At 39.7% G+C, this 15,491-nt stretch overlaps 1 protein-coding gene across 1 annotated transcript; it reads left to right on the top strand.

The window, feature by feature from the left end:
• The first annotated feature begins 1,661 nt into the window (after nt 1-1,661).
• LOC308402415 (heme transporter hrg1-B-like) lies at nt 1,662-7,637 on the top strand. The gene is made up of 3 exons (XM_080891234.1): nt 1,662-2,322; nt 5,869-6,036; nt 6,408-7,637. Exons 1-3 carry the CDS (start codon nt 2,193-2,195, stop codon nt 6,542-6,544), a joined length of 435 nt encoding a protein of 144 aa, XP_080747360.1. The 5' UTR covers nt 1,662-2,192; the 3' UTR covers nt 6,545-7,637.
• Nucleotides 7,638-15,491: the final 7,854 nt, after the last annotated feature.

Here is a 15,491-nt window from a genome sequence, read left to right as displayed (position 1 = left end):
AAGCTCCTTAGACTACAATGACCTGGATGACTGAGAACCTTCACAGACAACTCTTCATTATGTTTACATGTACCTTTAACTTCAACCCCAGGTCATATTTGGTATATATTATAGAGTTGCACATTTTGTAAATACAATTGATATGAAGAAGCAGCAAGGTCTAGGTTGGCACACAGCTGTGTTTGTAACAGAAAGTTTTAACTTTTTCGAAACCTGCTCTTACCAAGCTGATCGTGCAAATGAGCAACTATTTCTGGTGTAAACCTCTTAGCATCCACCAGGTTGCTGGTGAACCACTTAGAGTGGCATGGGCACTCGAAGCACTTTATAGCCTCATTCACGCAAGCACTTTTTTCTATGCTCAAGCATTTTCTAACACTGATATTCCAGTGGATGTATCGGAGAGCAACTTGGGCTTAGTACCTTGCCCGGGGATCAAACCACCGACCCTCTGATTAGTAGCTGACCTGCTCTAGCTCCTGGGCTACAGCCACTGAAAGCAGGAAATATAGCAGTCCAAACATGAAGATGCGAAAGCATGGATGACATTTGTGGTGTTTTTAAAATAAAATATATATAAATAAAAAAAAAGATCCTTTTTTGGGCCTGATGAAAGGACCTCTGGCGTAGGATCACTGAGCTGATTGTCTGCATGGCAGTGGAAATTAGGACTCTACAATAAATATATTGTAAATAAATATATTTTTATATATGTAAATATACCATTGCCCTTCTGAATGTTGTTGTGCTCTTTTGCCAAAACATTAATTGTGCAGGTTTAGAACACTGCTGCAATCAATGGAGTGCTTTGTATGTAAGATAGCATTGTGTCAGAGGTGCCTGTGGTACTCTTTGAATTGATGGCAGCATAAAATTGGAGAATATTTTAAGAGGAGAATTTGTGTCCCAAAGATGAAAACATCCTTTAGAATAACAGCTCCTCACTTTGGGAAAATTATTCTAGCTTTGTGACAGTCAGTATGAGTTGTTTGGAGAAAACCAAACACCCTATCAGTACATAACTCACAGCATTATGACCATTATCTGTCTTATGGTTTTATCCCTTTGATGCAGCTTTGCAAACCTAAGCTGTTCTGCCATGTGCTTTTCTTAGAGACGAGAGGCCTTTTCCTTGTATAGCTTCTAAAGAAGCCATACTTGTTCAATGTTTTTCTGATTGTACTGTCATGAACTTAAGCATTTAACATGCTAACTTCTGTAGCATCTTAGATGTAGCTCATGGTGCTTTTGCAACCATTGCATGGTCTTATTTTGATGAGCAACACCTATTTAGCCACTTAATTCCCATGAAAGCAATGAGAGCCTACTGAGTGTTTTACAAGACGATTTAGAAAGTGACAACTTTCTTTTCCACATGACTGTATAAATGGATTATCTTGACCCAGGGATGCCATTTAGATTGAGAATATGGGAAAGACCCCATGAAGGATGGCTGAGGATGGGGAGAATTCTCCTATGAAGACAAGACAGGAGCCTTTGTACCAACACCAGCAGTTTCTATGGACAATGTGGCCATCTGTTTCAAATGCAGTACACAGATCAAATAAAATTTTATTATAACAGTCCCAAGAAGCACATTATTTTATTCAAAACCTCCATGTAAATCATGCCGGATCATTTTCTTATTTTTTTCACTTATGATCTGCCCAGATAAAATAAAAACACATTTGCCATTCATCACCTATGAATCCAACATGCAAATTAAAAAGGGTTTTAATCCGTCCAGCTGTTATTTTACACACACACACACACACACACACACACACACACACACACACACACACACACACACACAGAGCTCTGAGGTAGATAATTTCCTCTGTGGTCCTGTAGGGGTTGCTGTGTCCACCCACCATGATCAGATTTCTTGATGACGTAACGCAAGGCTGTGTGTTTTTGCAGCTGGATAGGACATCCCTCATCAGAAACGCGCTGTCATGTTTCACAGTAACCACATTAACCATTAGCCAGCAGAGCACACGCGTTTTTTTAGTCACACTGTGTCCTCGTGGACCTTTTTTTTGTCAGGTAGATATTTTATTATTACCAGCTCTTACCTCCTGCTGCTGCAGCTCACAGACACTCGGCTCTCCTCCAGCCCAGCCCGCGACTGCTTCTCCCCACACAGCCTTTATTTTATTTTTTTTATTATTAACTTTAAATTTGCAATCATGGGTATCAATAAGACGTACATGAGGATCGCCTATGCTTCGTTTGGTACGATCGTGGGCTTTTCAGCCTTTCTGGTGTGGAACTTCGTGTACAATCAGCCTTGGACTGGAGCCATGGGGGGACTGTCAGGTGAAGTAAACACTCTCTGCAGCGATACATGTGATGAGTGTGAGGAGCAGTGAATGAGAGATTTATTGGCATTTATGGGAGCGTAGAGTTAGAGATGTGTCACAGGTATAACTTCTATTTCAAGGCCAGGTCATCTAACTTCATGACACATGCGGCAACCAAATGTGTGCGTAAATATTGCACTTTTAAAAAAAAAATGTTTTTGTTAAATTTACTGTTTGTCTTGAAGACCTTAAAATAATCAGATGTCACTTTATGTTCATAAACTTCTACACAAGTGTCTTTTTTAAATAGAAAGTTTAAATATGTTCAAGACCCAAATCCTATAAATCTAAGTAAAATAAGTCGCTCTGTGTTCATCTGAATTATGAATTAATTCTCAGAACATTTAGACAAATAACACTATCCACAGTAGAAGAGTCTTTTTCAGCATCATTTATTAACAAGTATAATAGCATTCCTGTTGTTTATACTTTAATCTGTTCCCACTGGTGAACACCTACTAGATCAACCATTAGAGTCTCCGTTCTCCAATGTCAGTTTTTAAAGGACATTTTTAAAACCTTTCCAATCCTGAATCACCAGTACTTTGTATGACTTACTGTGGACATTGATGGTGAATAAGGGAGCGTGATGTATAATCCATGTCCGAGTATAATCCGAGTACAGATTTACACCTGGTTAAAGGGCATGTCTGTGCAAACTCACAATAAAAGGAAAATATGTCAACATTGCAAAAGAAAGGCTGTTGTTTTAGAGCAGTAGCATTTCCTTTACGACTGTGCTGCTTTGAGTTCAGATATTATCATGCAGTGTGAACATATGGACAATGGACTTGACAGGATGTCACAAATCGCAATGTTAGATCCTGTTAGGTTTGCCAAAAAGATAAAAATGCTTCCGCCCATGCACAACCGTGCAACGGTGATAAAAGAGTTGCATCTGGAAATTTGACCTTTGAAACTCTATCGAGGTTTACAGATGAGCATCTGAAACCTCTGCGCTCATCTGCTGATAGGGTGTAGTGTACTCAGTGTTAGCGGTTGTTAAATGTGCATTTTTACCAAAGATCAAACTAGTTAAAGTACAACAGTGGTGTCATCTTTTTGTGCAGTTAGTCAGTAACCATTCCTAATTACATTGGTAGTAACACATTAATCGGACTGAAAATGAAGAGCTGCAATTTCTTTGTCCATCAGGCTGGGGCGTAATTGACGTGCCTGATTTATTTCACAGTCAGTCAGCGTTGAAAAGAATTGGGCTATTGATTTTAATCAAAGCTGTTATTTTATTAACACAATATCAGAAATAATCCAGCACATGAAGTAGAGTCATGGTTGTTGTTGTATGCTTGCATACAGACTGTCCATCCCAACTTCTTCTTTTTTTTAAATATATAAAAAACTTAGCACACAGTAAACAGTTAAAGGTTCATTTGCACCATACCATGTTTTCCTCATTCTTTTAAAAATACATATTGATATAATATCAAGATTTTGAATTCTTTTACCCACAAGTAAATCTGAATCTGATCCTGTGAGACCACAAACATGTTTACATGATGATGAGTCATCCCACAGGAAAGAGCAAAAGTGTATCCTGTGCATCTTCACTGATCTTCAACTAATATAAAAGTTGTTGCACTTCCTTCTGTTGCAATGACAAAAAGAGAAGTGTGATTTGTTGACTCAGCATTTGGCAGCATGCTGTGTCATGATCCAGCATTTATTGATTATACAAACAAAAGTTCATGACCAGTCAAATTTATTTCAATGACTGGTATATGCAGTCATGTGAAAAAGACAGTTTTCACTGTGAAAGCTAAGTACACTCTTACTTCTTCCATATGAATTAAGAGGGTAAATAGTGCACCTGATTAAATGATTCAGCAAGTGTGAGCACCTGTATAAAAGCAGATGTTTTGTTAATTTTCTAGGATCGAGCTTTCAAGTCTTTCCGGAAGTGACACCCCAGCAAATTTACAATAAGGTTAGACTCAAACTCAAAGGAGTTTCTGAACAAGTATGGCTCATTTGGAAGGGATACAAAGAGAAAGCCTCTTTTCACTAAAAAGCACATGCAGATGTTTGGCTATAATGCACTGCACAAACACCTCGTACCGACTGTTGAGCATGGCAGTTGGAAGGTTGATGATTAGGGTTTTTTCCGCCATAGGAGCTGAGCTCCTGAAGTAGCATCTTGTAGTCACTATATCAACCATGAACTGCTCTGTATACCCAGGTATTCTAGAGTCAAATATGAAGGCTCGTGTGTTACTTAGCTAAAAGTGGGTTATGCAGTACAACAAAGTTCCCAAGCACTCTAGCAAATCTATAACGCAATGACTGAAAGAGAAAAGAATTAAGGTGTTGCAATGGTCCAGTCAAAGTCCAGACCTCAGCTTGATTAAAATACTGTAGCAGGACCTTAAGAAAGCTGCGCATAAACAAATACCCCAAAACCTCAATGAACTCAGCAAACAAAGAAAAGTGGGCCAGAATTCCTCCCAAATAATGTTAGCGACTAACAACTTCATAATGAAAACCATTACTTTAAATTATCTCTGCTGTGGGTGGTGCTACAAGCGTCTGAATCATGAGGTGTACTTAGTTTTTCACAGGCTCTTTCACATGGCTGTATGTTCAGTTCAGCTGTAAGTGTGTTGTTTACTACACATTTTTAATGTTAGTGTTAATTGTCAGGGACAGTCTGCATTAATGAAGGTTACCATAAATGTGCCAGCGTTAGCCAAATGGCTGAGGCAGAATCTGCCTCCTAGCTACTTTTTGAAAACATAAAAGTCATTAAAGGATAAAGTGAGCAAAAACTAGGCAAACAGTTGATGTTAGACAGAACATACAGTTAGCTTGTATGAATTACAAATCAATCAAACAAAAAGAAAATGTGAGCATACCGGTATAAGGAAAACAGCTAGGTATGATGGCTTTAAGGTTACATTCAAAGTTAGAATAATGTTCCAGAAGTGAGGAGCTGTTATTGTAAAGGATGTTTTCCTCTTTGGGACACAAATTGGTCCCTCAGAGTATTTTCCAAATTTCCAAGCTGCCATCAACTCAAAGGGGGTTTAAAACGTACTTGACACAAGTTTAATCTTTAATCTTTTCCCCACTGATGAACTCAAGTAAACTGAAATCAAACACTTGAGAATCAGAACTCTTATAGATACCACCAAATACAGATTCTCAGCCAGTCTCACTGTAATATTCAGACTTCCTCCTCCAGTCAGACTTAGTTTTCAGCACCAGTCCTGACGTAAGGCTTAAAGGTTAGTAAAACAAGAGCTTTAGCATTAAATCTGAATCAGAGAGGAGTTGAATATGTGCACAACAACTGCAGCTCTGTTACAGTGCAACAATAAAATTAAAAAAGTGTAATAATGTGGAAATGTGTTGATGCATTTACATATTATTAGAAAATGGCAAGAAGGTGGATCATATCATGTAAAACCTGTAGTACTCTGCCTTTTAAACAGACTCATGAAGCTGAAAGCTAACTTTGCTGTCTGTACCTGGTCTCTTCCTTCAGGTGTGTTGGCACTCTGGACCCTGATCACTCACATCATGTACCTGCAGGACTACTGGCGGACCTGGCTGAAAGGCCTCAGGTTTTTCATGCTCATTGGGATTTTCTTCTCTCTGCTGGCACTCGCAAGCTTCGTTGTTTTCCTGGGCATTGGCGCCCTATACAAAGACAGTGAGTTGTTCGGCATCACTTTCTGGTCTCACTTCATTTTTTTTTATGTATATTGTTCATTACCAAACAGCTCTGTGGTGTACATACTCAGACTTGTTGCTATGTGAAATCATTGTTTATCAATTACTTATTTCAAATAGTTTTATTATTTGACCCAGTACTTTGCAGCCAGCATCTTTTACTTTACAGAAGAAAGGGTTCAGTTAAAAGATGGTTGTAGAGTGGGACATTTAATGTGTTTAGGTCCTAATAACCCCAAGTGCTTGCTCACAAGGGGTTATTTGATTGTCAAAGTGCCCTGAGGGAGCTGTTGTGTGGATTGGTTCTATATAAATAAAATTGATTTGAATTGTGTGTCTCTGTTTTCGCAGCCTTCACTGACCCTCAGAGCTTCTACCTGTCCTGTGTGTGGAGCGTCATGACCCTGAAATGGTCCTTCATGCTCACCCACACTGCTGAACAATACCGCACTGAGTTTGAGGACATCGGTATCCTCAGTGACTTCTGAGGGAAAGTCCTGCATCTTACAGAAGATGCACAGACTTGCTCTCACAGTGTGGAGCTGATGGAGGAGTAAAAAAATAAACCAGCAGTGCTTTTTTTCTTTTCTTTATGCAGAGCATCATGACCTTGAACAGGGTCTCCACGTCACCACGTACTGGTTCATTTTTAATTCTGAGCAGGATTTTTCGCTGACTTCTAAACTTTTCTGATAAATCCAGCTCCGTTTTATACTAGCCCAGATAGATTTTATTTTCTTACTTTTTCGTTCACCCCTGAATCTACACAGTGTCCTCTTGGTAAAACATTCCTAGAATATGATCAATTTTTTAACCACATCGCAGTTAAAGAACTTGTTGCAAATTTACCGACTCTTCTGTGAAAACCTTCAGTTCAACGCTGCAGCCACTAGGGGGTATCCCTCTTCCAGATATAAATGTACAGTTCATGGGCGTTTCTTATCGTTCTATCTGTGTGATATTTCTATTTAAGGTGGTTTTTTTTTTTACTAGCTTACAGGTTGTACATTGAGTAATCAAATGACAAAATCAGATCACAAAGCACCGGTCCCTTGATGTACAGTGATTTAAAGCTGATATACATTCACACACTGCTTTAAAAGTGCGTCGAGGCCTTATTGAAGGCAGGTAAGCCTGAAATCCTTCATCATTTAGGCTTTCCTGTGAAATTCCAAATAAGCACCAATGTATTGGTACTGTATGTTTCTGAACTTTGAACCAGCATTTTTATTGTATGAGTGATTTTTTTAAATTTTATTTTATTTTTTGTCTGTGTGACAAAAAGCCGAAACGGGCATTCATTGGGCTGTGATGACACTGTTATGCACACTTAAGTAATCAAGTTACTTTGTTTTATATCATCCATGTGAAACCCGATTATGGACATTTATATTGTAAGGTGAGTCTGGAAACTTTGTGCATCCGCATGTATCATTTGACTGAATGTAGGTGTGTGTGTGTTTGTGCAGGAGTGTCTCTAAGAGTGCTGTTAATAAAGTCTGAAAATGTGCATGGCTGTGACCAAGAGCTCTTCCTCTTTTCTGACCAGGAATTTCTTTGTTTCTTTTGCACTTTCTGTTCCTCTAAAATTTTTAATGTCTGCTGTTCTTTAAAAAGTACAACACCCCCCCCCCCCCCCCCCCATCAAAAAAATAAATAAAATAAAATAAAAAAATCACAAAGCTTATAATGTGAGTATTAGAAACTATTATGGAATCAGTTTGAAAGTGTCATGCACTCCTCTTCTGACTAAGCCCGGGGCAGAAGGGTCAGTGTTTTTAGGCATTAAAATGTGATTTGCACCCTGACAGGAATGAAGCACTTCTCCCACCAAGCCGAGCCACCCTTCTGAAGAGAAAACATCCCCACTGCATTGCAATCGCAACAGTAAACGCAGGCAATAACCTGCACTTTGAAGTTGAGCAATTATTCCATTTATCCACATTTTTATTTTGTCCCTCAAAGGAAAGGTGGGGGGTGGGGGAGGCTGGTTCAGGGTGTTTTTTTTTTTTTTGCTATATGATTTTGTTAAAGCAGCTGCCTGATAGAAGCACTTTGAAGTTGATGTGAAAAATATGTTAGCGAATTTTTACAGTGCTATCATTTTTTGGTGTTCTTTCGCTCATTAAGTTATTTGTTAGGAGAAAAATATCTGGCGGAAGAAAAAAAAGTGTCCCCTTAATTCCATCCTGCAGTGCTCATTAAGGAAAGAACTCCTGCTATGCTGAGGATTAAAAGAAGTGAATTTTGGCATGGTGCTTGGTTATTTACTATATTTATCAATAACTTTGATCCTGGAAAAGCCACCATGATTATTTCACTTTGTTGCTGTCCTACATCCTTCCTCTGCGTTTTACCAACATTTTTGTGGTGCTTATATCTTAATTGCATTATACTGGTTTGTTTGTAAGCCCGGAGAGTCTCGCAGCATCAAGGTAATTGCGATGTTGTGGTTAAATCACCATGGTAACGTTGTTTTTATCTGGCTGTTATAAACTTCGACATTAAGAAACTGAAAAACAATCCAGCTCACTTTCCATCAAGCGGGCTGGGGGCTTTGGAACCAAATGCACCCTATTAAGTTTATACACCAGCCTGTAAAATGTGCATGTGTGTGTTTGTGTGTGTGTAGTATGTAAAGAGAGGGAGGGGTCTCTTTTTATTCAATTACAGGACTCTACCCAAATCAAGGGAGGAAGTTGTCTTGACTGGCAGTCTGGCAGAGTGTGGAGAGACTGGAAACAATAGTTTAGACATTCAAATAACCCAAATATCCTAAACATCCTGTATAATTACACACTGCAGAGCAAACACAAGATGACTGTTTAAATCTATAGCAAGCAACCGGCAAGAAGTAAAGATGTTCCTTTGCATTCAGCATACACTTACAGTCAGAATTTGAGTGTCTGACTTCAGTTATAGAACAGCAAATTTGGACCTGTTCATGTGTTCACACTGGCACATGAAAGTGAACAGTTAGAGCACATTTAGCTTTTGTAGATGTGTCAACAGTCTGTTCACACTTATATTTATTATAACACCATTAGCATCAAAATGCATAGAGAGAAAGAAAAACTTGGTCCTCATTTTAAAATGTTTTATTGCAAAGTGAAAGTATTAGTAGATTATTGGATATTTACTTTTAATTACATTGCTTTTTCATTTCAGTTTGCTCCACTGTTGTTATTTGGCTGCAAAATATAAGGTGACTTCACAAAGTGTGATGTATTCTTTTGTATTTAACTAACCATGTTTAAAAAAAAGTTAAAACTGCTCCCTGAGCAGTGATATTAATCCAGTTTAAGCCATATTATGCATTATGATTCTACAGCTCAAAAAATATTGCGAAACATGTCACATGCTTTCTCTCACACGGCGCCTAAGCTACAACCTTGGCTCCCTGTTTATCTGCTCCTGCTGAAATGGGGCTGAAAACTCCAGCACACTCTGTTCTCTTCTACTCAGACAAATTAGATTTCTTATAACTCAGCAGTATAATGCATCATAAAACAATATCATTCATTCACAACAAGTCAGCAGTTTAATGTAATGCAAATCAGTTTAACTAATGCAATAGTTATCAGCTTCTTCTAATTCAGGAGAATAATGCAAACTAAAACTACATAATAATTCACAATCTTTAATTAGGGGTATAACATGGCATAAAATAATATTATAATCTAACACACTTCATATTGATAATCTGTACTGTTTTAGAGTTTTTTTTTTAAATCATATACCTGATTTAACATAAAATGGTAAGCAAATACAGGTGTTTGTAATGGCATTAAAGTTTCTGTTCCATTTTAGCATGGAGCCCTAATTTATTTTAATGAGAAACACCTTTGTCTAAATACTATCTTCTATCAAACTGTGGCTCCTGTGGCTGCAACATTTCCTTAATACCAGGTGTACTTATCAGTGTTAGGAAAGTTTAGTCTGCTCTAACAGAAAGAGAAGAAACTCTGGTCTCATTCTGCACAGCTGTTTCATAGAATGACTTGACCTGCAGATAAATCAAATGTACAGTAGTGCATTCTTGTCCTGCTGCGCTCATAGACCACATAAAATGTTATCAAGGGCTGCGACTGCCTCCATGGACTGCACCTTGGGAACCCTGGTATTAAAATTGTTAGGGGGCAGAATGAGTGTTTAAATATATTGCTGGAATTTCACATTTTGATACCTCCTGGACCTTTACATACCTTGACATTTGCAATGTATGTAAAATATAAACAGCCAGGTGACTGTAGGAAAGGAAACAAAACAAAACAAAACAGGGTGGGCAAAATTTTTTTTCCCAATGGGCCAAATGAGAAACTGGGACTGTTGTCCACAACAGTCCCACCAATAATCTTTTTTTTTGTGGCCATCCACAATAGTCCTACCAACAAGCTTATTCGCCACACCAATAGGCTTATTGGTGGGACTGTTATGGAGGGTAGCACCAGTAAGCTTATTGACGTGGCCCTTGGGACAACAGTCCCAGTTTCTCATGTGGCTCCTTGGGAAAATTAGTTGCCTAGGCTTGGCCTTTAACATAATAGAAGAAGCAGTACAACTGTAAAAGTGTTGAAGATGTATACTGTACTGGTATTGTAGTGTTCAATTTCTTGAATGAAGTAAAAGTACTTTTACTTTAGAGTGCCAGATAGAAGGTGAACGGGGATTTACGGGTTTGCTGGCTTTTCCACTGCGATTGACGAAAAGCGGAATTAATCATACAAAAATGAAGTATTTGATCTAAAAAAAGAAGCATCAGGAAGAAAAAAAAAACGAAATGAAAAGAAAACATCTTGAATTGGTCGAGAACCAGATGGCCGCTTTGACATTAAGAAGTCGCTTTGGCATTTTAAGAAGGCAGTCCCAGAATGATTTCCGAGGAACTTCCGCAAAGCATGGTACAAAGCCCACAGATATTTAAGCAATATCCATAGCAATTTACTGTTTTATTTACAAACTGAAACATATGTTTCTAGACCTTTTGCAGCCCCCCCCCTCCGTCCAATCCCTTCCTTTTAACACACTGATTTACTGATGCAGGATTTCTCCCTGTTTTTCCGCTTTTCTCTTTCTATTTTTGACCTTTTTCCTCCTCATCTGTCTGTCTTCATCTGCACCGACCATCACTCATCAGTCAATTGAATCGGCTGTTGACAGCACGCTAGATGGCTTACCTTTACACTCATCTATTGTTCATTGCTCCTCTGATGTGTTTGTGTGTGCGATGCTCTCTCCGCCTCTGGGACCACTGCGAGCTTGCATCTGAAACATTTTAGAGAGACACATATTTGCTGTTTTAGAGCACAAAGGGATATGCCATGGCAGAGGCTGTTTGAAGTGGCTTCACAGGGGGAACCAAAACCAGAGCGAGGGATTTGAGAAACCATAAAGAAACGTTAACGCAATGTAACTTTGGTAAGGCCATCTAATCTAATGGAAGTGGGGCCTGATTCAATGTGAAGGCAGACCCCTTTGAAGCTGGCTCTGTTGATGTTTCTAATGCAATAGCTCTGCTTCAGAAACGCAACATTTCCCTCCACCTTGCAGACAGTGCTTCACTGGAACGCCCGACAGAGCTGGATGCGTGATAGTGTCTAATCCTGGATTTTCCAGGTTCACACTGCTTCCAGGAACTAGCATTTGAAGAGTGAGTTTTTAGACACTTGACCTGACAGGGATCTTTATCTGAAGAACTATCGCTCAAACTGATTCATGGTATATGTGTATGTTTTGTTTGGGGGGTTTTTTGGTCTAAAAAGGACCATAGAAAGCCAGAAAGGTGTTTGATTGCCTTCTCATCTCATATCAAGATATTCAGACATTGTAGACTTAACGCCACAAGCTTTTGGCTTGGTGTTGAATGTACACTACATTTCACATATGGTAAAAGGTCATTATTGTGTTTCTGTTTCACATTCAGTTGAAAAAGTGCTGTAGAAAGAGTCTCTTCCGCCCAGACAATACTTGCGGCTTGATAAGCTCATTTAAGAAGTTCACACTGAAACAGGATTTTCCAAGTGAAGTGGCCACATGGTCAGCGCTGATCTGCTGACTCACTGTCAGGCTTACTTACAAGAAAAGTGAACCTAACATGGTGAAGTTGTGTGGCTGACTCAGCAGTGAAAATGACTCTCATGTGATGGTTTTCTATATATAGAGCTTGATCACATCAGCGTCTTTCTGCCTAGAGTCAGCACTAAGTTTAAATTAAAAAACATTTGGGGGACGGGGGGTCATGTTGACTACAGAGGCAGCTTTGATAGAAATCCAAAAATCCTTATTTGTGTTTACTGCCAATAAAGTTCAAATCTAAATGTACTTGCAATGTGTTGCCCTTGCAATTCATTTTCTGATTCACAGGGAGATCACAGGACGTGCTGCTCGCACATATGGAGATGATATGATGTAACAGTGAAGCAACACATATGCACACCTACCACTTGTTTATACCTGCATGTTTAACGCATGTCTTTTTGTGTCTGAAATAAATCAACACACTTAATCAAGAAAGAGAAATACCACTTTCACATAACACACCTTTAATTCAGTGGTTCACAAACTTATCTGCCACGTATCAGTCATTACTAAAAAACTAAACAAAACAAGCAGGCCCATTTATTTTCAGCAAGCTCTCATATTTAATCAGTTTAGTTCCCTCCACCTTGCACACATTGCTTCATTGGAACAACCGACGGAGCTGGATGTGTGATAATGTCACTACACATTCCCACCCCTTCTTCTGTCTTGTAGCCATCATGCACTGCTTCTTCTTCTCTGAAAGTGCCAGAATGAGTCCCATGACTCTTTTTTTCCAGCCTAACCTGCTGCTCCGCCTGCACCAACCCAGTGTGTGTTATCCCCAGCTCAGCTGTGAGCTCCGCTGGGACTGTTTGTAATGTGCCACGGATGGACCCCAGCACTTAAACACTGTAATCAGAGCCAGAGCAGGATATTGGCTAAATTACACATGAAAGCAGGGACATTTGAAGGAAGCCCGAGTGCTAAATATTATGATAAATTACAATCTAATACGAAGAAGGCACAGCGAAACAAGAATAATAGATGCTTGTGCGCAGCGGGGGTAAACACACACCTAGAAAAAGTGTGTCAATCAAGCTCACCTCGAGGTCTGTTCAGGAGCATATCTGGACCATCGATTGTAAGACTTCAACAGCAAATGAATTTCACCAGTTGTGAGAAGTTTTTATTTTATTTTTTTATTTATTTCTGCATTATGAAGCATGAACAAAAGTTGTATGTGGAAAATCAGTGTTTTTAAGGGCTTGTCAGTGCTGGCGGATGGATTTGGTCATTTCAAATCAGAGATGAAAGCCCGGGAGAAATATTCTCGTTTGGATTTCTGGAAACAGATGAGAAGAGTCTGTATCATAAATATCACATTTGGGTGAACAGACACCAAAGAGGCAGGAAACTATGAGAAACAAAGAGCCTGGTGAAAATTATAATTATAATAAGACTTCTATGGGCTGTTGTTGTTGTTTTTTCCTGCTTCTTCTTCTTCTTCTCCTTTTTTAAAAATTTTTTTGTCTACCTGCCCAGGGGAAATGGTTGCCCATTTTGCAGTGAGCAAACTCTGATGTAATTACCACTAACTGCGTGTTGTCTCTGTAAAACAAAATAAAATAAAAACGTCATTAAAGCAGTGGAGTGTCTTTTTTTTTTTAATGTGCTAGGTCTTGTGCAGGTATTTTTAGTGCTGAATAACCTGTTGTGCTTTTGAGATGTTGGCGGGTGGATTTTATGAGCTGTTTCCAGTCTTTATGCTAAACTATGTGTAACTCTGCAAATAAACAAATAAATAAAATGAATGAATACATTTCGAAGCCTTTCTTTAATCGAAAAGGTCCCGAACCAGGAAAGGCAGGAGGTTTGACTCTGTGTTTAGATCATCCACACCTCTCCTCCTCATTAGTAGTCTTCAGGCTCCCACCACCATCACCACCACCACCATCCCCCACCTACCATGCACCTTCACCCCACCGCACACCCCCCAGCCTACTCCTCCCGAACCCCTCTAAGTGGATACCCCACAGGAAGGGCTTCTCCACGGAGGGGAAATGGGTCCCAGATGTCTGCCTTTGTGTCACTATAAGCTCCTGGGGAGGGATGGAGCTCTTGAAGGATGGGTATGGTTGTAGTGTGCTGTGTGCAAACTTCAGTAACTGCGGGCAGGAGGGTGAGGAAATTCTCAGGGGTGAAGGTGAGGAGGAATTCAATGATTGGCTCCTTTTGTTAGGCCAGTATGGATTTCCAAACACATCACTTACGATCGGTCACGCCGCTGCGCTCCTACCAGCTGAGTTTGTCACCGCGGAGTCACATGATGGTAATTGAATTGACTGCATTACGGACATAAAGATATTTCCCCCTGAACTTCAAAGTGTAAGCGTGGCTACTCTTCAGTGCAGTATTTCAGTCAGGCTAAAACCATCTGGTGGAGAGACAGAAACAGACAACATACTGGCTTTTTGGATATCCAAACCCCCCGGTGTGTGTGTGTGTGTGTCTGTGTATGTAAGCCTATATAGTGTATGTTGATATATTGATATGTGTATGATCTATTTTCAGCTCTAAAAAAAGCTTAATTATGACCCCTGTGGAAACAGAACAAAGATGAGAGCAGGTCTGAGTGTTTAGTGAAACATTATGTCAGGACTTTGACAAGGAAATGAAATGTGCAACATCAATCAGCCTATGAGGATCGAGATCAAACGAGCCTCCACACTCCTGCATCTGGTTCTGTTTGGACAGCCTCACTTTTTTCCCCCCTTGTCCCTCTCCTTTCTTCTCCTTTTTCTTTTCCCCCCTTTTCTCATTCTTCTCCCATTCTCTCCTTCTTTTTTCCGCCTCTTCTATGCGCCACGACATTCTTGTAGGCCTACCCGCTTATGTTTGCTCATTTTTTCCATGATGGTGGCACAGAGCCACGGCTTCGCTAAAGGTAAGCAGCAGCTTCCGAGATTAGCCTGAGCAACGATGACTTTCCTGTCCTTCCTTTGGCTCCACCAGAGGTCCCAGCAGGCCTCAGTTTTAATACCAGTTAATCCTTAAGTTGACTTGGCCGCTTATGTAAATGCAACCTCATATAATTCCCCGTTTCTGTCCACAGCCTTTTGCTTTGATGACCAGATGAGGGTTTTTTTTGTTTTTCTCTCTGTTTCTCTCTCTCTCTTCCAAGTTGATTGAACCCAACTGGGATTGAGCTACTTTCCGCTCTCTGTGAATGAAATGTAAACCAGTGCAATCATGGGGCTCATCAAAAATCTTCTGAACCACTCTCTTCGCATTCGATCCTTCAAATACCGCGCCAATCACATCCAAATTGTTGGCTTGAGGCTGTCGGGCAGCATATAGAAACTGATACGAGGTTTTAGTTACGATCCATAAAACCAGTGTTTGTAAATAATACCA

Source organism: Rhamphochromis sp. 'chilingali' (genome assembly GCF_963969265.1).
Source record: "Rhamphochromis sp. 'chilingali' genome assembly, chromosome: 9".
Taxonomy (NCBI): domain Eukaryota; kingdom Metazoa; phylum Chordata; class Actinopteri; order Cichliformes; family Cichlidae; genus Rhamphochromis; species Rhamphochromis sp. 'chilingali'.
Note: the sequence above shows the minus strand (reverse complement) of the source record. Positions and strands in the feature narration are given on the sequence as shown.

Bases quoted from the DNA above. Each gene is read 5' to 3' on its own strand.
- LOC308402415 (XM_080891234.1), top strand. From the start codon at position 2,193: ATGGGTATCAATAAGACGTACATGAGGATCGCCTATGCTTCGTTTGGT. The intron at 2,323-5,868 runs GTGAAGTAAACA...CTCTTCCTTCAG, and splicing joins AGCCATGGGGGGACTGTCAG to GTGTGTTGGCACTCTGGACC. The intron at 6,037-6,407 runs GTGAGTTGTTCG...CTGTTTTCGCAG, and splicing joins TGGCGCCCTATACAAAGACA to CCTTCACTGACCCTCAGAGC.